Source organism: Osmerus eperlanus, chromosome 7 (genome assembly GCF_963692335.1).
Source record: "Osmerus eperlanus chromosome 7, fOsmEpe2.1, whole genome shotgun sequence".
Classification (NCBI taxonomy): domain Eukaryota; kingdom Metazoa; phylum Chordata; class Actinopteri; order Osmeriformes; family Osmeridae; genus Osmerus; species Osmerus eperlanus.
In genome coordinates, this window is record NC_085024.1 from 12,617,640 (window position 1) to 12,639,678 (window position 22,039).

General features: G+C 43.6%; 1 protein-coding gene and 1 long non-coding RNA gene across 2 annotated transcripts; both read left to right on the top strand.

Moving 5' to 3' along the window:
• The first annotated feature begins 48 nt into the window (after positions 1-48).
• Positions 49-5,651, top strand: LOC134023104 (interferon-induced protein 44-like). Its single transcript, XM_062464948.1, has 8 exons — positions 49-203; positions 661-715; positions 1,927-1,960; positions 2,091-2,289; positions 2,440-2,586; positions 4,425-4,596; positions 4,680-4,780; positions 4,891-5,651. Exons 2-8 carry the CDS (start codon positions 667-669, stop codon positions 5,074-5,076), a joined length of 888 nt encoding a protein of 295 aa, XP_062320932.1. The 5' UTR covers positions 49-203; positions 661-666; the 3' UTR covers positions 5,077-5,651.
• A 12,140-nt stretch (positions 5,652-17,791) lies between these two features.
• Positions 17,792-18,346, top strand: LOC134022939 (uncharacterized). The gene is made up of 3 exons (XR_009930718.1): positions 17,792-17,828; positions 17,964-18,162; positions 18,297-18,346. It is a non-coding gene; the product is annotated as an uncharacterized LOC134022939 (long non-coding RNA).
• The last annotated feature ends 3,693 nt before the right edge of the window (positions 18,347-22,039 follow it).

The window sequence follows — 22,039 nt, forward strand, 5'->3', positions numbered from 1 at the left end:
TGTTAGCTTGGGGCCCAAGGCAATTACAAGTTTGACTAAACGTAAGTCCGCCCCTGCCTCAGACAACGTGACGTACTGGCATGCTCACCTGTGTAATACCGGTGGCACACCGGGAAAGTGAAAGTAACTGGTATCTGGGTTGGGTATCTGCATATATATCATGTCCAGTCACACCCCTGCTTATCTGTTAGACATCCAAGAGGGTAAGTCTTTTCTGCTTCTGCTGTTATTGGAATCTCTTCTGTAAACTCTTTCTCCATAATACATGGACTTGTAGACTGCTAAAACTGCTACATTAGATGTTCCAACATTTAGAAAAGTTGTTTTGTGTTCTTAATCAAATAGACATTGATTTTATGTGATGCTGTGCAAAATAAAAAATCTAGGTTGGTAGACTAAAGCAAATTCTGAGACTACTGTGTTGAATGCCTGTATATTAGAAAGTGCAGTGCAGGTGAAATGTTTTTATCATTCATAAATTATATGTTTCTTTGAATATGTTGCTTTTGACATAAATAAATTCCTTAAAGACATGTCATATGTTGAAGTTGTTGTATTGACCTCCCCTGCAAAACAGTCAACATGGGAGGTAACGAGTCAACACCACCACCACAACGTTAAATGCTTTTTAATTTCTCAAATTGTTGTACCCATGAATAGGTAGACATGGCATCTGCTTTGAGAAATTATTGGTTTCCTTCAGTGCCATCTGCAGGTAAGAGACGATTACAGTCATTATTTACCATATAGAGAGAATACAAGTTAAGTGGGACACTTTCAGAAAAATTGCTTTGTACGTCACTTATTTGCCAAGAATGCATTGCCATATAATAAAACATATTACCTTAATGAAAAGCTTTAAGTGTCCCTTAAACTATTCATAAGGAAAAAGCCTGAAAGACCAAACACAGGAAGCATGACATTCTTTGAACCTCTGCTGACAACATTTGATCATGTGACATTGGTTAAGTGAGACACCTATACTGTCAAAGGGGGACAGCTTTACTGTATATTTAAGTATTTTTATTTATTTTTTTAATTTTACTATAGTATTTCAGTCAAAACAATTTGATTTGACAAAAAAGATTTGAGCATTTATTGTTACATGACATGGACATGTAGATTTTACTTTGGCGGAGTGGATGATCTAAGGGAAGCACTCCCTGCCTCCTTGATGCAACACATACATACATGACATATGAGGCAGGGAGCAATAGAGATATAATCCCCCTGATGGATAGAACATACAGACAGCACGGGGGAGAAGGGGATGGCGGAGGGCGGCAGCAACATGATCATACAACAAATTGGCTGAGTGTGTGCGTGTGTGTGCGTATCCGCGCGGCCTTTTAATGCCGTCTTATCGGACGTGGCCGAATGGGCTTGTGCTGACTAACACAGGTGTGGTAATGAGCAGATGACGCGCGCTGCCCAATTGCCCTGCCTGAACTAGCTGCGCTTATATAGTATACTATTAAGTAAAACATTTAATTTCTTTACTCTAAATAAAACCGCTTTAAATGCACTCTACTCTATTAATTCAACATTCTCTTTCTCCCTTGTCTTCCTCCCTGTCTGTTTAACATTTCTATCCTGAAATATGTTTTTAACCGTTTTACATTATACTGAAAATAAGTCAGTTATAGCATATCCCTTTTTTTTTAAAGCTTTAACAAAATTCGCTTCATATTGCTGTCATGTCACTTATCATAAATGTTAAGATCCTTGTGTTGAAAAGACACATGCCACTCAGTTCAAATTCAGTTGGGTAGACACTCAACAGAATTTGCATTAAATCTGGTTGTTAGCCAAGATTATGCTGCAAGATGTTTTTTTCAACTACATACAAGTTCCATGTCTTAGGATAACCTGCAGTTTTGCAAACTTCCCGTTTATTCTAATTCTACTGTTTTTTTTTAAACACAGTTCTTGAAAAACCTTGGAGGGAAACTGTCTGGACGTGAGTACTGATAAAAATACATATATATACATGGGCAAGAAACTGTATTGTACTTGCACAAACTGTGTCAAATTCTGAAATAAATATTACATAGCATATTGATTTGTGAAATAATGCATTTTTCTTACAGTAATAGAGACCAGATGGTGGAGAAACTCAGAACATTCCCGCTGAATGATCCTGAATTTGGCATGATCAGAATCCTGCTGCATGGACCTGTTGGGGCAGGAAAGTCCAGCGTTATCAACTCAGTCAAAAGCGCCTTTGCTGGACGTGTGGTCATGAGTGTGCTAGTAGCGTCTCTTTCCGACATTAGCTTTACCAGCAAAGTAAGTAATCTTGAATGACAAATATATATCTATATATATATAGATATATATTAATATAATACTGTATGATGAACTCAATTACAGTTTAGTAAATGATGCATCTAAACCATGAATAAAAATAATCTGAAAGGAGTTGATTTGCTGTTGTAGTATGAAACACATTATATTAAAGAGGGAGAAGGACGTTCACCTTTTGTGTTCAACGATATCATGGGTCTGGAGGCACAGGAATCCAGAGGGGTGCACATTGACGACATCATCAGTGCACTCAAAGGTCATATCCCAGAAGGCTATGAGGTACACCAAACCTGAACGCATAAAAACATGCACTAACATTAGCATTGTAATTCATGGGATGGGCTACTTGGGACCATGGGACTCACTGTACGTTGACTGATCGGGGGATAACGAGTTTGCCGTGTGTTCCACATAGTGCAGTGTACATTGCCAGCTAGCAAGATCCACGGCTACATCACTTATGATGCTTTTCCACTGCGTGGTTCCGGCTCAACTCTACGTTTTTGGTTTTCCATTGTGCCACCCTGGAACCTAGTATCTCGTACTTTTCTTGGAACCACTCCATTGGGGTTGCATGAGAACACTGAAGACTACTGATTTGTCAAAGAGAATTGGGAGCATGGGACATGGGCCTACTGCACAAACCTGCCATTCTTAAATAGCCAGATTAGCTACTATTATAGCGGCATAAATTAGCAACCACTGTCTATAGCGGACACCAGTGTTCTCTTAACCCTTGTGTTATCTTCGGGTCATTCAGACCCATCAGTCATTGTGACCCACCGTCATATTGCGACAACTTTACCGCATACAAAAACAAAGTGAAGCATTATCTTTTAACCGTTGGTCTTTCTCAGACCCCCCACATTGCAAAGGTTAAAAGAAAATTATTTTTATTTGTTTTTGTATTGGGTAAAATTGGGTAAACACAACGATGGTTCGTTATGAACCTTTGGGTCATGTGACCCGAAGGCAGCACAAGGGTTAAGTCACTGGACTACTTGATTGAATATCCATTTGCATAACGCCATTGTCAATGGAGGAGGTGTAGAACCTGTGGTTGCCGACAAAAAGATCCAGCGAGAGTGTTGTGTTGCGTTAAAGATGATGTCAGGGCAGTTTCATGCGGTTTTGCTATATTAGTGTGAAGGCGGTGCACGCAAGTGTTACCCAATGGCGATGAATATCTACTAGTGCACTGCCCTTTTGCAGCTTGTGAGATCCATTGCTTCACGTGTAGTGCAGCTCAACAGCGCATACAGTCGTGGCCATAAGTTATGCAATGACAAATGTTGTGTTTTGCAAAGTTTGCTGGTCAGTATCTGAGGATTCTTTTCACATATTTCTATAGAATACTGGAATAATAATAAGGCACATTTCATATTTTTCAAGCTTTTTGGGGGCGAAAATTTGCAATATATGCAAATAGTCGTCCCCTCTTTTACAGCAGTCAATCTGCTCTTAAAATCCAATCAGAATGTGTTATTTCCACTGTGCTGATGATATGACTGAAATTATGTTAGCAGTCATTTTATGCCAAGGCCCAGCAAGCTTTGCAAACACAAAATGTATGTTGCTCCAAATACTTTTGGCCACGGCTGTATATAGAAAATGATAGATGTATAGGCCTATGTAAATGTATTTATATAACTACTCATCCAAACAACTTCACACCCAATAGGCCTTGGTTACTTCACATACCTGGGTCCTAAGCAAAACACTTCATACAATGCCCAGTTCTCAAGATAACTGCGCAATAGACAGATATAGAAACACAGACAGAATTCCTGCATTCATAGATTATGTCTTGTTTAACAATTTGTTTCTTCTGAGTTTCGAAGCTGTCCACTAATCATAATCAATATAGGCAAATGCTTACAGCTTTTCACGGTATCACATGGTTGACATTGTCAAAACCTAGTATGCTTCCCAAATCATGCCCATCTGGGTGACCCCACCAATATGCCTACAACTTGCTATACTGCCACCCACATTAGGCCTACACAAAAAGGAAATGGCTCTTACTTTAATTTACTTTTTCATTCTGTGAAAAAATTATTTTTTCAGATACTTTCCTGTTAATACCTAACCCCCTTTCTTCTATTTTGTTGTTACAGTTTAACCCCAATGTATTTTTGACAAATTCAAAGCCAGAATACGTCAAGGATCCCAAACTAAGTGACAAAGTTCACTGTCTGGTGAGTGTTGTGTCTGCAGATAAAATTTCTATGATGTCAAAAGAGATTACAGCCAAGATGAGAACTGTCAGGGACAAGGCCAGCATATTGGGTAAGTGAACATCAGAAACTGTTTATGATTCTCTGGATACAAAACACGGCTGTTTGTAACATTAAACACTCATCTAATTATAGGAATTCCTCAAATTGTTGTCATGACCATGGTAGACATTGCTTGTCCAGAAGTGGCACGGGATCTGAAAAATATCTACCGAAGCAAGGAGATCAAATCTAAGGTACAACCAATTTAAATGACTGTGAAGTTCTCCTCTGTGTGGACTCAAACTAAATATAAATATATAACCATTTGTCATTGCCAAGTCCTTTCCGGTTCATTTCCTTCCAGATGGAGACCTGCAGCAATGTGCTGGGTGTCCCAATGACCTGCATCCTGCCAGTGAAGAACTACCATGAAGAGACACAGATGAACAATGACATCGATGTCCTGGTGTTGGAGGCTATGACTAAGATTGTAGAGGTTGCCAATGACTACATATGGCACCTTCAGCAGAAGAAAAAAACCCTCTCATGAGGCATTACTGCACACATATGTCCACTGAAAGTGGTAAGAGCCTCTGTAAGTTTCAGTAAGTTAGAAGTTATAACAGAGTTTTAACCCTGGTACACCTTTTTAATCACTTTTGGCACTTCTCAAATTTGACTTGCCACTGAGGTGAAATCTAATTTTGTCTGACCATAGTCATTTAATGTAAAAATATTATTAAAGGTTTACTGTTTTTACATTCATACATTTACGGTTTACATTCATGTACATACACGTGATTTACATAAAAACAATATCAATGTGGTTATTTAATTGCATACTTTTCTCGATAATAATTGTTGAAGCTTCGGTAGACAGTACCTAAGTTTCTAAGACCTAAGAACTAAGACCCACAGTTGTCAGTTGATGACAAACTACAAACACCCATGGATCCACAAACACACACTGTATAAATACACACATAATGCACAGTTTGTATGTGGGATAGAGTGACTGAGTTGTTGACCCATTTCTTTGTCATCCAATATGAAAATCCTGACCAGATTTTAAAATGTTTTTTTCTTTCCTGTACAAACACAATAAACACTTGATTGATTCTGGTACCTTGAAATTAAGAAGAAGATAGATGATAATAGTGTTCCCTTGTCTTACATGCCCAACTCTTAAACATGTCTAAAACAGACTACATTTTGTTTTGATAAGTGATGGGTAAGGTGATGATAATGATAGTGGGTTATGGGGGGTCTAAGTGTTACCACAGATACACAGGGGACTCTTGACATCTGTAAGTGCACAACAACTGAATTTGAGTACATCTCACAGATAACTGCTTTGGAAATCCAAATACTTTTAACAAATTTGGGATACTCTATCATAAATATTAGAAATACAATTATAAAACACATTTAGATTGTGCTGTCTGTGTAAAATACTGTTTTTGTTTTTATTGTTGCTTGAAACACATTACATACCTGCAGGGGCGATTCTAGGATCAGACCTTTAGGGGTGCTCAGCCCCCAATGAGAATGTGACATGAATACAGTGCCTTGCAAAAGTGCTAAACCCCTTGCTAATAACAGGCATGCAAACAGGTCAGGGGTAAAAAAGGTGAGAAGGATACGGCGTTCCCCGGAAGAAAATGTATTACATTTTAAAGTTAAACGCATGAATCTGGTGCACTTTGAGAGCAAAATTAAGTGGCTAGATCTATGTAGAATCTGTGCCTTTGTAAACAATGTCATGTTCTTTTAACCATAAACAATTAAACAAACGTGATTACCTGTGTTGAACTACTTTTAAAAGCAAAAGTCAAAAGCTAAAAACTCTAAAGCTAACACATCCAATAGACAATTTTTAATATTGTATTAAAATTGTTTCTACTAGATGATGTAAGATTGGTCTGTAAACATCTCCCCACTCTGCCTCTGATTGGCTGTGAGGTTTAGGCATTAGGAGTGACGATTGGTTCCAGAGCAAGTTGTAAAGTTGGGAAGCACGGGTAAAGTGCTCTGTTGGCCACGACCCGCCACGACCTCTACCCCCCCCCCCCCCCCCCCGAATCACATAGGTTACCCATTTTGGTTTCAAAAAAGTCTCACCTAAAAGTGAGGAGCTGCATGCCTGTAAATAAATCCGTAATTTCGCTAGATAACAATGAATACATTTATGTATTATTATGCAAAATAGAATGAATGAAAAAACTAAGGATGTCCCTTTCTTAATGAACTACCAGCATCAAATGATAATAAACAATAATATTTAATATTTTGTATTTTATTATTATTATTATTTTTGGGGGTGCTGAGATTAAATTTAGGGGTGCTTGAGCACCCATAAAAAGGGTCTAAAATCGCCACTGCATACACGCATTACACCCATTCAAAATATAAATGAATGCTTGCATTGCTAATTCAATAGTCAAAGGGGGGTGGGCACAAATTACATAATCCATTCTCCATCAAAGGCTTTATTCTAGAAGGTCATGAGGTACACAGTCATTAAACAGATGACAACTTGCTTTACTCGTAACACTATTTCATGCAATGTGTGGCTTTCACTAAAATGGAAATCCTGTCAGATCTGGTTCAAATGCATGAATGCAAACCTCACAGTACGAAGACTGTTTTAGATCTGAATAACCCTTATGAAAAAGAAGTATACTTCGAGCTTAATTTGTAAGTATACTTAAGTATATAAAAAGTATACTATCATGGTACTTAAAGTATACTAGCAGTGTACTTATTTATATACTATTTTTGTACTAAGTAAACTGAATTGGCCCACTTTTTTTTTTTAGGTCATTTAGTACACTTTAAAGTACACTTATAGTGTATTTGAGTTTTACTTTTAAATAGGCCTACTGTAAAGTAGCCTGTGTAGTACACTTTCAGTTCATGAAGTATACTTCCTAAAGTACTTCAAAGTATACTTTGGAATACTCTAAAGTAACCTCTGTAGTGCACTTTCAGTTCATGAAGTATACTTCCTAAAGTACCTCAAAGTATACTTAAAAAATACTTTCAAGTGCACTTTCAATTAATGTAAGTACTTCAAGAAGTAAACTTAATAAATGTCCATTTACTATGATTTACTAATATATTTAAATGTTTAAGGGCCCTTCAAACGCCGCCAATTGTGAGTCACTAACGAGAACGGGGGCCCTCGCCAAGTGACACTGCAGATTATTAGCTGAAAGAATCTAATTACTGTGTGTACCATAGATATATATAAAGACTAGATGTCTTACGGCGGAGTCTAGAACGTCTGCACATGGCGGCCATCTTGCTACAGTCAACTCGCTCACCCATAACATTGTGTCGATGCTACATGTACTTTTTAAATGACCATAACTTGCTCAATTTTCAACCAATTCTTAAACGGTTTGGTTGTTATCAACGTCAGAGATGTCGTTATGCCACTGCATACTTATGAATAATTATGTTATTAAAAAGAAAATAGAATAGAAGTATGCAGGGAAATACAGAAATAAATGAGCACATAAATAAATACAGAAATAAATGAGGAAAGAAATAAATGAATACAAAAATAAATAAATACAGAAATAAATGGCCATGTAAATAAATAAATACGTAATTAACATTTCTTCATACATTTATTTTTATATATACATATTTTTAAATGTATAAATACATTTATTGATACATTTATTTATTTATTCATTTTTATTTTATTTTGGCAGGTTTGGTCCTCCATAGTAATGTACTATTACAGATATATCTTGTAAATTTGGTACAGGAAAATTACAGAAAAAGAACGGACATTCTTTTTCTGTTTGTGTGCCAGCCTGCCTGCTGTGAAAGAAAATTCTAGCGGCACTGTGTAGATTTGAATATAGTCAAGAATGGCGGTTTCAATACAATTTATTTAGTTTGCACAAACTTAAGTTTAACAGAGTACTCTGTGACCCGTCATAACGGAGGACATGTGATTTGTAAGCTACAGGTCGTTCGGAAGAGAGGTGAAGAACTATCACACATGCACTGCCTTATATGAACTTAGAACAAAGGATCTTCAAGATGTTCAATCTATCAATATAGCGGTCTCTGTGATTGGCCAGCACTACTCAGTGACAGTTTGACTCCACACCAAGTGTCCCACAGTTCTTTGATGTCACATCTCTCTCCAGACCAGTAGATAAAAGCCACAGGAGTTGACCAGTCAAATAGTCAACTGTCCTTTGTGTGGCCATCTTCAAACAAGACTTAATTAACACTAACAATGAAACAGGACACAGTCCTTCTAGCCAAAGTTCAGAGCAGCTGCCTCAATAGGCCCTTACTCTATGACTAGAGGACAGAAGGCCATATAAGATGCTTCACCCATCCCCCAGGGTAAACCGTCCCACAGAGCCATCAGCACCTCGCATTCCTTTGAACTCAACTTAATTATCTTCCCTTCCTGTCTCTTACCAATGAACATAGAAGCTTATAGATTACATACACATACATTTATGCATATGCCCTAAAATTCTAGCACACTGCCTAGACAGGGGATGGCGTTGGGGGTGGGCTATATGGGAGTTACTGGTAGAGGCTTGGTGGTCCTTATGTGCATGTGTGAAGAATGAAGTGCTGTGTGTGTGCTATTTGTGTGTAGCCTCTGTGTTATTGAGTGCCTATACTATTCTCCTTATCTTGTGTGCGGGGCAGACTTTGATGCCTGGTGAAACCTTTGCTGTGTGCCCCTTCTGTGTGCTCTCTTTCACCTTATTTATAAAGACCCTAGCCGTACTGGGTGACCACTATTGAGCGGAAGTACGTAGGAGGGCAGAGCCAGGCTACACGTTCTGAAACCGTTTGACAGCTCAGTCAGTCAACACAGAGTAAGTCCAGTATGGAACAATTGGACAACAGAATATCTGTTCTATATAAATTTACCTATTTGAACAAATGTAAAATGTGCCTTTTGAAACACCTAATATTAAAGAGCCTTGATGGCTAAACTGGAACACAGTCCGGTTATAACTGCACAAACTCAGCACTGTCCTCGTTTTGTAACAGAAAGTGAAATGTATTGTACGCAACCCTGTGTTCTGGAGTCGCAGAGGTCCCATAATATCAGCTTTAATGCAGCAGTTGGAAATCAACAAGTACAGAGCTCTGGGGTTGTCTACGTTTCCCGCAACAGAGTTTGGGTTGGTTCACGAAGTCCAACTGGCTATCTGTCCCTCCCCAGCATATATTTATACAGTGCAATTAAAACAGAAAGATGAAAAGAGGGTTGAGATTGTTCCCTCGTGCATCAAGGAGTTGTTCTTGCCACCTGCTCGGGTGCCGTCTCCGGCTTCAAGGTTGTTTCTGAAAATGAAGAGATAGACACAAAGAACAGCCTGCTTCCCACACCCTGTGTGAGACACCATGTTTAAGCCTGAGCACACTTCTCAGATCATAAGACAGAACTTTAATAAGCACAATGCATAACTTTACTAAGCACAATATATTCTTTAATAATCAACTGGAAACTGAAAGTAACTTTTCACCTACATATATATCGTGTCCAGTCACACCCTGGCTTTAGTCTTCGTATGTCAAAAAAGAGGGTAAGAATTTTCTGCATTTAGCCATTTAGTAGACGCTCTTATCCAGAGCGACTTACAGTAAGTACAGTGACATTCCCCCCGAGGCAAGCATTTAGAATATTCTGGTTGTATTCTTTATTGGTTAGACAGTTTTATATAATGTAATACCAAAGTGTCAGGTTGTTAGATACAAGCGTATTTAATATGCATATGAGAAAGTGCAGTGTGAAATGTTTTTATCATTCATAAATTATGACTTTGGATATGTTGCTTTTGATACGAGCGTCTTCTAAATAAGTTAAATGAAGACATACATTGAACTTGTTGTATTGACCACCCCTGCAAAACAGTCAACATGGGAGGTGGCTCATCAATACCAGCACCAGCACGAGCACCAGCACCAGGTTTGTTACTTTTTAATTCACAAAGTTGTTGTAGGCTACCCATGAAGGGCTCCAAGTCGGTCCTGTCCACCCCATTTTAAACTTCTTAAAATGCCCTGATCCAAATTAATTTCACAAAATCCATAGTTAATTGTACTTAAACACATTTTTTATGTCTACAGTTTATGACAAAGATTGGAGAGAGGTTGACTGGATGTAAGTAGCCTACTGTCCTGACTGATGAAAAATACAGTGAAATATGTGACGTGTGTAGCAACTCTTGAAAAAGTATTGTAACATTGCTCAGCAGCCCTTTAAATTACCGTAGTAAATTAATAAAAATATATTTTTGGCAATTCTCTGGACAGGCTGAGAGATACTATGATTAAGGAACTGAAACAATTCAGTTTGAATGATCCTGATATGGGCCAGCTCAGGATCCTGCCATTTGGACTAATTGGCACAGGAAAGTCCAGCTTTGTTAACTCATTCAAAAGTACTTTTTCTGGACGTATTGTGACTGCTGCGCTGGCAGATTCTGACACTGGCACAAGCTTCACCAAGAACGCAAGTATTCCCGGAAAACACATACATCCTTACAGATTATCTACTGTTTAATAATTTCTTTTTAATGTAATGTTTTGAGGGAAGTGTCTTTTATTCTTGTAGTATCAAACACATGGAAAAGGACGCTTACCTTTTGCATTCAATGACGTCATGGGTATGGAGCCTGATGAATCAAGGGGGGCGCACGGCAGAGGACCGTACCAGTGTGATCCCAAGCTCACACATGCCCTTTGGGAAAACTCCAGATGTAAAATGGGTCCCTCGATTTGACTGAACCTCTCTAGGCAGCCCCACACGTGAAAAGAACTGCAGCAGCGTCTCGAAGATCGCTGGTGCCAGAATGTTGCGCAAAGGCACCGCTTCTGGAAACCACGTGGCAACATCCATAATGGTCAACAAATACTCATGCCCTTTCTTGGTTCGGGGCAGAGGGCCAACCACCTCTGTGATCACCCGACCTTCCAACTCATCAACCGCCATGTCTGTACTCTCCTCTGCGGTCACCGCTCGCTTCCACAAGGGATCCAGCGAGGGATCCTGGCGTGGTTCTTTAATCAAAGACTCCCGGGAGAAGAAGGTTGAATCCCGCACTGGAGCCAGGGGAGGACTAGGGTCTTCCTTCATTGAAAACCGGTGCTCACCCACAGCCTGAGCAAACACGGTGTCCGCCAAACTAATCAGTTCCTCCTCCCCAGCAGAGGGCGAAACCCCCGGCCTCACCTCAACCAGAGGCGGTACTTGACCAGCCTGGGCTTCGGCTTTCCTGGTCTGAGCACGAGTCACCACACACGCGGTGAACACATCAGGATGTTCTTGTACCACTGCCTGCGTTTCTGGGACCTCCAGTGGAGTGGAAACAACTGGTGTCACACATACTTGGGAACCTGCCAGATCATTGCCTAATAAAAGGCTAATGCCCGGAACAGGCAGCGTGGGCACCACCCCCACAGTCACTTCCCCAGTCACTATATTAGACTTCAAAGACACTCGGTGCAGTGGCACACGCTCATACTGCCCCCCTAGACCTTTAATTAGAGCAGCCCGGGTGGAGGCAGCACCCGATAGCTCCACCACTCCTTCCAGTAAAAGAGATTGGGCTGCACCAGTATCCCGTAGAACGGTGATCGGCATCTCTTCTCCCCCCGGGGTCACAGACAAAGTCCCCATTGACGTGAAAGGCTTGTAGCTGGACGGGAGGGACAAGGGTACCTCTCTGTGGCCCCCATAGCCTGGCCCATCGGTGCCTGGGGTCAGGGCGGCCACCAGCGCCACCACCCTGGCCCGGCTCTCCCACTGACCCCGCTGGGGACACTGGGACTGCACGTGACCTGGTCGCCGACACCCGTGGCAGACAATCTCCCGGTCCCTTTTTAAAAGCTTTTTAAACTTTAAGGAGCGGGCAACGGGGCTTAATATGGCCTGGTTCCTTGCAGTGATGACACTACGGTGAAGTGAGACTTCTCCTCTCTCTCCACCCCGGACCGCTGGGCAAGACTCCCCGCTGGGCTGCCTTTACCTACAGCCTCCCTGCCCCGTCCCTGCTCAGCGGGTCCCCAGGCAAGGCGTCCCGAACCTGTGGGCCCCCCATGGATGATATCATAGGCATCAGTGGCTTGAGCAGCCTCCTGGAGCGTAGCAACCTTCTGCTCACTGAGGTAGATCTGAACCGCCCTGGGGACACAGTTCTTAAATTGCTCCAGCAGAATCAACTCCTTCAGGTGCTCAAAGTCATATGTTTCGGTGGCCTTCAACCAGCGTTCACACGCTACCCCTAACTTCCTAGACGTCTAGGTGAGACTCACGCTCCTTCCGTCTCAGGGAGCGAAACTGCTGCCGGTAGGGTTAACATGGCCCTCCACTTCACCCTACAGCACCTGGACTCCCCAGCATCCTACGCCAGGATCCTGTTTGTGGATTTCAGCTCTGCCTTCAACACCATCATCCCCGCCCTGCTTCAGGACAAGCTCTCCCAGCTGAACGTGCCCGACTCCACCTGCAGGTGGATCACAGACTTCCTGTCTGACAGGAAGCAGTGCGTTAAGCTGGGAACGCAAGTCTCTGACGCCCGGTCCATCAGCACCGGATCTCCTCAGGGCTGCGTCCTTTCCCCTCTGCTCTTCTCCCTGTACACTAACAGTTACACCTCCAGTCATCCGTCTGTCAAACTTCTGAAGTTTGCAGACAAACACCACCCTCATTGGGCTCATCTCTGACGGGGACGAGTCCGATTATAGGTGGGAAGCTGACAACCTGGTGATCTGGTGCAGCCAGAACAACTTAGAGCTCAATGCTCTTAAGACAGTGGAGATGGTTGTGGACTTCAGGAAGAATACAGCCTCACTCACCCCGATCACCCTGTGCGACTCCCCAGTCAACACTGTGGAGTCCTTCCGCTTCCTGGGCACCATCCTCTCCCAGGACCTCAAGTGGGAACTGAACATCAGCTCCCTCACCAAGAAAGCACAACAGAGGATGTACTTCCTACGGCAGCTGAAGAAATTCAACCGGCCAAAGAATGATGATGCACTTCTACACAGCCATCATTGAGTCCATCCTCACCTCTTCCATCACCATCTGGTACGCTGCTGCCACTGCCAAGGACAAGAGCAGACTGCAGCGTATCATCCACACTGCTGAGAAGGTGATCAGCTGCAATCTGCCTACCCTCGAGGACCTGCACACCTCGAGGACCCTGAGGCGAGCGAGGAAGATTGTGGCCGACCCCTCCCACCCTGGCCACTCCCTGTTCCAGCTACTCCCCTCCGGAAGAAGGCTGCTTTAAATTGTTTTATTCTTAGATTGTTTAGTTCTTAGGAATAGTTAAACTTCTGTACCTTTACTTAATTTAAGATTTGTATGTTTAGTGTTTGCACCTCCCTGCCACAGTAAATTCCGTGTTTGTGTAACATACATGGCAAATAAACCGAATTCTGATTCTGATCAACCTCCACTATAAACTGGCGTGCAGGATCAGGTGTTATGAGCACAGGAGCCGAAGTAAAACGGGCTTTGAGCATACCAAATGCAGCTTGGGCTGAAGGAGACCACAGAAACGGAAGCTTTGTGGAGTTGTGAATGAACCGCCTGTAAAAGTTAGCAAAGCCCAAAAACTGCTCAAGGGCCTTACGAGAGCCAGGTTGCGGCCAGTCGGTGACAGCCCTCACCTTAGCAGGATCCATGCGAATCCCCTCCACCGAGACGATGGACCCCAAGAACGGAACCGACTGGACGTGGAACTCGCATTTCTCCACTTTAACGTAAAGCTGATTCTCCAGCAGCCTCTGAAGCACCTGCCTGACGTGCTGGATGTGTGCCTGGAGAGATGGAGAAAAGATGAGATCATCCAGGTACACAAACACATGCTTGTTAATTATGTCTCTTAGCACGTCATTGACAAGCGCCTGGAAGACGGCTGGAGCATTGGTCAGCCCAAAAGGCAGAACCAAGTATTCAAAGTGCCCCACGGGAGTGTTAACCCTCGTGCTGCCTTCGGGTCACATGACCCAAAGGTTCATAACGAACCATCGTTGTGTTTACCCAATTTTACCCAATACAAAAACAAATAAAAATAATTTTCTTTTAACCTTCGCAATGTGGGGGGTCTGAGACAGCCCAACGGTGAAAAGAAAATGCTTCACTTTGTTTTTGTATGCGGTAAAGTTGTCGCAATACGACGGTGGGTCACAATGACTGATGGGTCAGAACGACCCGAAGATAACACAAGGGTTAAAAGCCGTCTTCCATTCGTCCCCTTCACGTATCCGAACCAGGTGGTAAGCGTTGCGAAGATCCAACTTTGTGAACACCCTTGCCCCCTGCAAGAGATCAAAGGCCGATTACATAAGCGGCAGGGGGTACCGGTTCTTGATCGTTATCTCATTCAACCCCCGATAGTCTATACAGGGGCGCAACAAGCCCTCCTTTTTCTTCACAAAGAGGAACCCCGCCCCGGCCGGAAACGTGGAGGGATGAATGATACCCGCTGCTAGAGAATCATCCAAGTACTTCTCCATGGCCTCCCACTCAGGGGCAGACAGGGAGAAAAGACGGCTCCGAGGAGGAGAAGTGCCGGGGAACAGGTCAATGGCACAATCGTAGGGCCGGTGAGGGGGGAGAGATACAGCCTGTGACTGACTGAAAACCACCCGCAGATCATGGTACACAGCTGGGACCCCGGAAACGTCCATGTCGTCCTGTAACACAGGAACAGAAACAGGCACAGAAGGACAGGCAGACACAATACAATGGGCATGACAGTAAGGACTCCAAGACAATATGGACAACGCCGACCACTTAATATGAGGGTTATGGAGGGAGAGCCAGGGGTGGCCCAAAACCATGGGCACAGAGGGAGAGTCAAGAACAAAAAAAGGACATGTTCTCTCTGGTTACCCGAGGTCACGAGACCCACGGACTCGGTGACTTGGGTGATGGTGGTAAGTTCCTCACCGCTAATGGTGTGTACCGTGAGAGGTTCTTGGAGGTCCTGAAGGGGAACCCTGTTTTTAACGGCCCAGCCAAGGTCCATGAAATTCCCCTCTGCACCCAAGTCCACCAAGGCAGAGCAGGAGAGGGACAAACGATCCCATGACAGGGTAACAGAAATCAGTGTACGGGCACCGACTGATGGAGAGAGAAGAACCGCTCGCCAGGACTCCCCTGTTAACCTGCGAGCAGGGGCTTTTAACGGACACTTTGCCGCAACATGACCCTCTCCAGCGCAGTACAGACACAAGCCCAGGTTCATCCTGCGGCTTTTCTCTTCTGTCGACAGGCGCAGTTTTCCCATCTGCATGGGCTCCGGAGGAGGCAGGGAGGGAAAGGACGGCCCAGGAGAAGGGTTCGTAACGTCCTCCGCTCGCACCTGGGTGGTGCTCCGGGCCCGGCGCCGAACGTCAAAGCGTTGATCAAGGCAGATGGCAAGACGGACCAGGTCATCGAGCAGATCTGGAGGGCCACGGGCGTAGATCTCGTCTTGGATTTCTGAGTGAGAAATGCACGACAGGCGGCAGGCTCCCCTGCGTACAGCAGTGGATTGTTAATGTGGGGCTCCGGAGTACGCATCGAACGTTCGGAGGCGGTCCCCTGCATGTTGTCCTGGTCTTGCCGAAGTCGCTGGAGCTCCGTGGTGAGCTCCGAGACCCGATCAACGAGGGCTTCTGTCATGCGGTGAGAAGCGTTTAGCTGTTCCTCGTGCCTGCCTAGGATTGCACCCTGGTGCTCCAGTGCAGAACGAACAGGAGAAGTCTCCGCTGGGTCCATGTCTAGCCGAAGAGTTATGTCAAAGCTGGCTGCAAGGAGGACCCAATAACGGAGTGCGGAACGGAAAGTTTATGAAAGGACAACTAAAAACTCACGAGCAAAGCTCTGAAACCAAAACAGAAAACAAGCCGTAGAAAGAAACTCAAAAAGGGATGATCCGAAAAACGTAGTCAGGAAAGGCAGGGTCCGAGATCGGGAAGGCAATCCAGTGTGTCCAGGGAAGGGTAAGGCAGCGGCTCAACGTGGCTGGGGAAAAAAGTGTATCGCAGGATATAGAACTGGTCTCAAACATAACAAAACTCTTCGGCAAAGAAGGAGGGAAAACAGAGGGTATTTATAAGGGGTGTAATCAGCGCAAACAGGGAACAGGTGGTGAGAAGGAAAAAGCTGCTGATAGAAAGAGCGCTGCCATGACACACAGTGACCACTAGGTCACCCCTCAAACCCTGACATATAGCATATAAAAGCAAAGAATTGATTAAAAGGTTCATTTTCAATCATATGAATCCATAATCATTATCCATCCTCATAATTACAACAATGTGATGTTTTTTCCACAACAGTTGCTTAACATCAGAGAGGGGATGGGCCAGACAGTGAAAGTAAAACTTAATCTAAGTAAACAGGCTGATTTACGAGAAATGAAAATGACAAACAAGCAGAACGGCTTCAGTTAGATATGTACTGGTATCTGTTCTACAATTACTTACATTTTGAGCATCTGTATTAGCCTACTTAAACCGTACAATACCCGAACTTCACACTCACCTGGGCAAACTGTAAGTGTTAACAATGTTGTTATTTAACACGTTTTATAACTTTACATATTTGCTTAGGTGACAAGCAGGGGATCCATTTTTGTCTCTAACATGATGGCATTCAGTCTATTTACATGTTTATTACTATATATACAGTATGAGCACTGTAGGGACATCATCAGGTTCAGTGTGTAAATGAGCTAGCTGTGTTAGGGCAGTAAGAGACGATTACAGTCGTTATTTACCATATAGGGAGAATACAGTGGACACTTTCAGACACTCTGCTTTGTACGTCACTTTTTTGCCATGAACGCATTGCCATTTAATCAAACATGATACCTTTATGAAAAGCTTAAAGTCTCCCTTAAACTGGTCATAAGGAAAAAAACTGAAAGACCAAACACAGGGAGCACAACCTTCTTTGAACCTCTGCTGACCAAAACCCACATTTGATCATGTGACATTGGTAAAGTGAGACACCTATACTGTCAAAGTGGGACAGCTTTACTGTCTATTTAAGTATTCAATTTAAGTATTAAATATGTTTTCTGTTATATTATAGTATCATTCAGTTGGGTAGAAACTCAACAAAATTAGCATTACATTTGGTTGTTTTAACCAAGATTATGCTGCAAGATGTTTTTTTCAACTACATACAAGTTCCATGTCTTAGGATAACCTGCAGTTTTGCAAACTTCCCGTTTATTCTAATTCTACTGGGGGTTTTTTAAACACAGGTCTTGAAAAACCTTGGAGGGAAACTGTCTGGACGTGAGTACTGATAAAAATACATATATATATGTACATGGGCAAGAAACTGTATTGTACTTGCACAAACTGTGTCAAATTCTGAAATAAATATTACATAGCATATTGATTTGTGAAATATTTGCATTTTTCTTACAGTAATAGAGACCAGATGGTGGAGAAACTCAGAACATTCCCGCTGAATGATCCTGAATTTGGCATTATGAGAATCCTGCTGCATGGACCTGTTGGGGCAGGAAAGTCCAGCTTTATCAACTCAGTCAAAAGTGCCTTTGCTGGACGTGTGGTCATGAGTGTGCTAGTAGCGTCTCTTTCCGACATTAGCTTTACCAGCAAAGTAAGTAATCTTGAATGACAAATATATATATATATTAATATAATACTGTATGATGAACTCAATTACAGTTTAGTAAATGATGCATCTAAACCATGAATAAAAATAATCTGAAAGGAGTTGATTTGCTGTTGTAGTATGAAACACATTATATTAAAGAGGGAGAAGGACGTTCACCTTTTGTGTTGTCGAACGATCGTGTGGGGACTCGAGGTCGCTGACCGGGGTGCTGGTCCCCCGGCAACAAATATACTGTTACGCCTCGCTACGCCACCCAACTCTCGCACGGGGTCTCACGAATTTGTATAGGCTACGTGTGCGGAGAACACACGCTTGGCTACGAGTTAGTCCGAGGCTCCCTCCCTCCCGGCAAGCAATCTCCGCACCCAACCAAACCACGGTGTCACAGACGCTCACCGGGGCCTCCTGACGCAAACCTGGAGGGATCTTTTATAGCAGCAAACGTTTATAGGCCCTTTTTTGGGCAAAACATCATAATTTATCGATCACTTATTCCTATGGCTACGTTTCGCTCCCGGTTACCGCGCCCTTCCCACCCGATAACAAAAACGTTCAAGGGCCCTCGTCCGCCCTTATTCCCCCCGTTAGTTTATCTGTGAGACGCAACACCGCACCTATCGAGAGAGTATATGTGTCTGAGCAGATGAACACTTCAAGACCCTGTTTCGCGTAAACACCAGCTGGGCAGTTTTCGTGCCTAAATGACTGGTCGCGATTCCCGGGGGACTCACCTGAGTATCGGTGTGGGGCGCTGAGTGGATCCCTTGGTCTCGAGCGAGGGGCGCACAAATGGGCGGTAGAGCAACGACTGTCTTTTCAAATTTTTATTGGCAGATTATTGGAACAGATACAAAAGTGTAAAAAGGAAAAGAAAAAGGTAAGCTAAAGCCTCCTTGATTAAGGCACGACAAAAAAAATAGGAAAACGCGGACCCTGGGTCACTAGTAAAACAGCAGCACAACTGACAGAAAAGAAACTCTTTTCTAAAATAAGCACAGGCGGACACTCTACAAAAACAGGCTCAGGAACAAACAACCTCGACTACTCGACTCACGAAGTACAACTCCCAAAAAGCTTTTTCTCTACCCCCAACTTTCATTCTTATTTCTTTTAACACGTGATGGCCCTGTCTAGACTTTGACGCAGGTATCGGTCTACACGTTTCCTGTATTCTCCAAAAAGTTAAATGTGGTTCCATCTATTCAAGCATTTCCTAACCACATCCTCTGCATTTATCATACTGAAACACTCTGTCTTAAACTTTTACACATTAGCAATACTACATATCCATTTTAAGATGCACATCTACAAAGTTTTTAAAATTCAAAAAAGGTAAAAAAGGTTCTAAAACATTTTCCAGCTATTTCTTAACATTCTTTAAAATATTATGCAAGCACTTTCTTAAAAAACATTTGCCAATGCACATTCTTTCTAATAAAACACATGCGTATGTTAGAGGTCAAAACTCCTCTTAAAAACACCAAACTTAAAATTGCAAAACCTTTATATATGTATGCAAGCATCTACAACTTTTTAATGCACAACTTGGATATACGTATGCACAAAGTCAAACACATTTGCCAAAATGCACACTTCTCATTATTAAGCATTCTTCTTTTTTTTTTTTTTTTTCAAAATTGTTTCTCCAAAGTCCATCAAAACGAATGCTCCTTCAGGGGCGTTCGACACCCTCCTCTGGAACTTTGGAGAAAGAAAGACATAAGTCCTTCACTGCTTCCAGGTCATTGTGTACGGGTCCCAGAACACCGGAACAAAGAACCCGTCCTCATTCACATATCCAGGCTCGTCGTCTGCTCCCTGGACCATGAGCCTCCTGCCCATCTGGGAGCAGTCGGATTTATCCCACTGCTTGATATGCCTCGGCAGGTGATGCGCGGGATCACGAAACACCCCGGCAAGGTAAAACGGCGACTGCCCTCCAGCATTACGGTTCTCCATTCGCCTCACTCTCTCCTTGTGCGCTCCCGGCACCGGCTCAAAGATTTCCACATGGCCCCCTTCCCAAGCAATGTGTCCCCACACTCTTTCTCCGTCGGCTCCGTACTCCCAGATGGAAACATCACAGGCCAGCTTGTTGCGGCCCCGCGCGATGTCATACTCCTCTTTGGAAAACTCCTTGCGGTTCTGATGGAGGCTTATCAATCTGGAATTACCAAAATGTTCCATTAGAGCGTCCCACTCCAACACTTTAAGATGTCCTTTGTCAGAGGGCTTGATTACTCCGGGTTTCACCAAGCGGATTGAGACCCACTCGTATGGATTTGTCAGGTACTGGGAGATCGAGATCCTCTCTGGCCAGGGTACTAAAAAAGGCCTGTAAGGTCCCCCCGCTTCCATCTTCCCACATCTGAAAAGCCTCAGTCTTTCATCCTGCTTCTCATCCTCCTCAGAGGAAGTACTCTGATCAGGTACTACCGCTCCAGCTTTTATTCTCCCCCCAGCAGTCTGTCTTTCTTTTTCAGCCTCACCGCGCCATTCTTCCCTCGTTGAAGCAAATCCCTCACGGGGGTCTATTGGAAACTGCTGGTGATATTCTGCAATCCTCTGGGCAGCTACTTTGGGGTCCATCTTGACAAATTTCCGTCCGAGAGGATCCACGCGCGTCTTCCGATACTTTCGAACCTCCTCCCAGGTGGTCAATGTCACTGGTGGGTCGGAATCGGAATCGTCCTCTGAACTCGATGAATCACTGTGAGCCTTTGCTATGGCCCTTTCCAATATAGCATGAATCACTGGATCCCTTTTGTACTTTCTCATAACGGGATTCTTCGCAATAACAGCCCGAATCACTTCAATGTCCGGTTCTAGATCTACTACTTTGTCCACAGCTGCCTTCATTAAGTCCGTTTCCATGGTAATGTTGAGTTTCTCATTAAATTCCTCCCAGTTGGGAGAATCCTCCCTTTTTCGTCCCCTGCGCTGACGACAGGGGCTCTCGGTAAATTGTGCATAGTCCTCATCCAACTCAAGAACATCCTCCAGAAAAGAGGACGACTCTTCAGAAGAATCCTCTTCACTAAAAGTGACGATTCTCGTCTCCGTCTCCTCCATGGTCTCAGGCACCCAGTCGTCCTCTGCATCACCCTCCCGGTCGGCTTCACCGAGTGCCCGCTCCGACAAAAGCGTCAGAGAGGCTACCTCCTTTTTCTTCCCCTTGGAGGCCCCCACTTCCACCCGTCCAGGTGGCAGGCCATCCTCAGTCCCAGGGCTCGCTCCGAGCTCCTCCTGCTCCAGGGCCTGAGTTCGGTCCTGCTTCCTCTCCCCTGGTGGGTTCGACCCGCCAGGAGTTCTGGATTTTGGGGCCTATAAGTTCCGGGTGTAATTTGGTTATTATCAGGTGAATTGCGAGCATCGCCATTGTCCAAGGGAGAGTCAATGTCTGAATCGGAATTGTCATCACTGGGTGAGGTTTCGAAATAGCCAATTACGCACTCTATATTAGTGCCTGAAAATATTTGGAGTTTTCCTCTTTCGGGGCTGAGACCCGGACTCTCCATAAAACAAATTAAACATATTGGATCCCTTAAAACGCCGTCCGGATTCTCCAATGATACCCCACACTTCCTTAATCTATGTGGAGGATTGGCCTGACATCTGCCTGCCTCTCGGACCATGTCGTAGGATCCGTCTCTTTGCTCGGCCTGTTATAAAATACACGTACATCAGGGCCGGATATAAAGGATAGCTACCCGCCAGGCTCATTGCTACCCCCGCAGTTATAAGCACTGCCCATTCTATCAGTAACCTCCTCATGCTTCTCTTCATGACCTGATTGGTTCCGTCGTTCTTCACGTGAGAGTTTACGAACAATTTAATCACTAGGATCATGAGCGCCCCC

What these genes read in the sequence shown, in the direction of transcription:
- LOC134023104 (XM_062464948.1), top strand. Translation starts at nt 667, where the DNA reads ATGGCATCTGCTTTGAGAAATTATTGGTTTCCTTCAGTGCCATCTGCA. An exon ending in ACATTAGCTTTACCAGCAAA is followed by an intron (nt 2,290 to 2,439) that starts GTAAGTAATCTT and finishes TTGCTGTTGTAG; the next exon opens with TATGAAACACATTATATTAA. An exon ending in GGACAAGGCCAGCATATTGG is followed by an intron (nt 4,597 to 4,679) that starts GTAAGTGAACAT and finishes ATCTAATTATAG; the next exon opens with GAATTCCTCAAATTGTTGTC.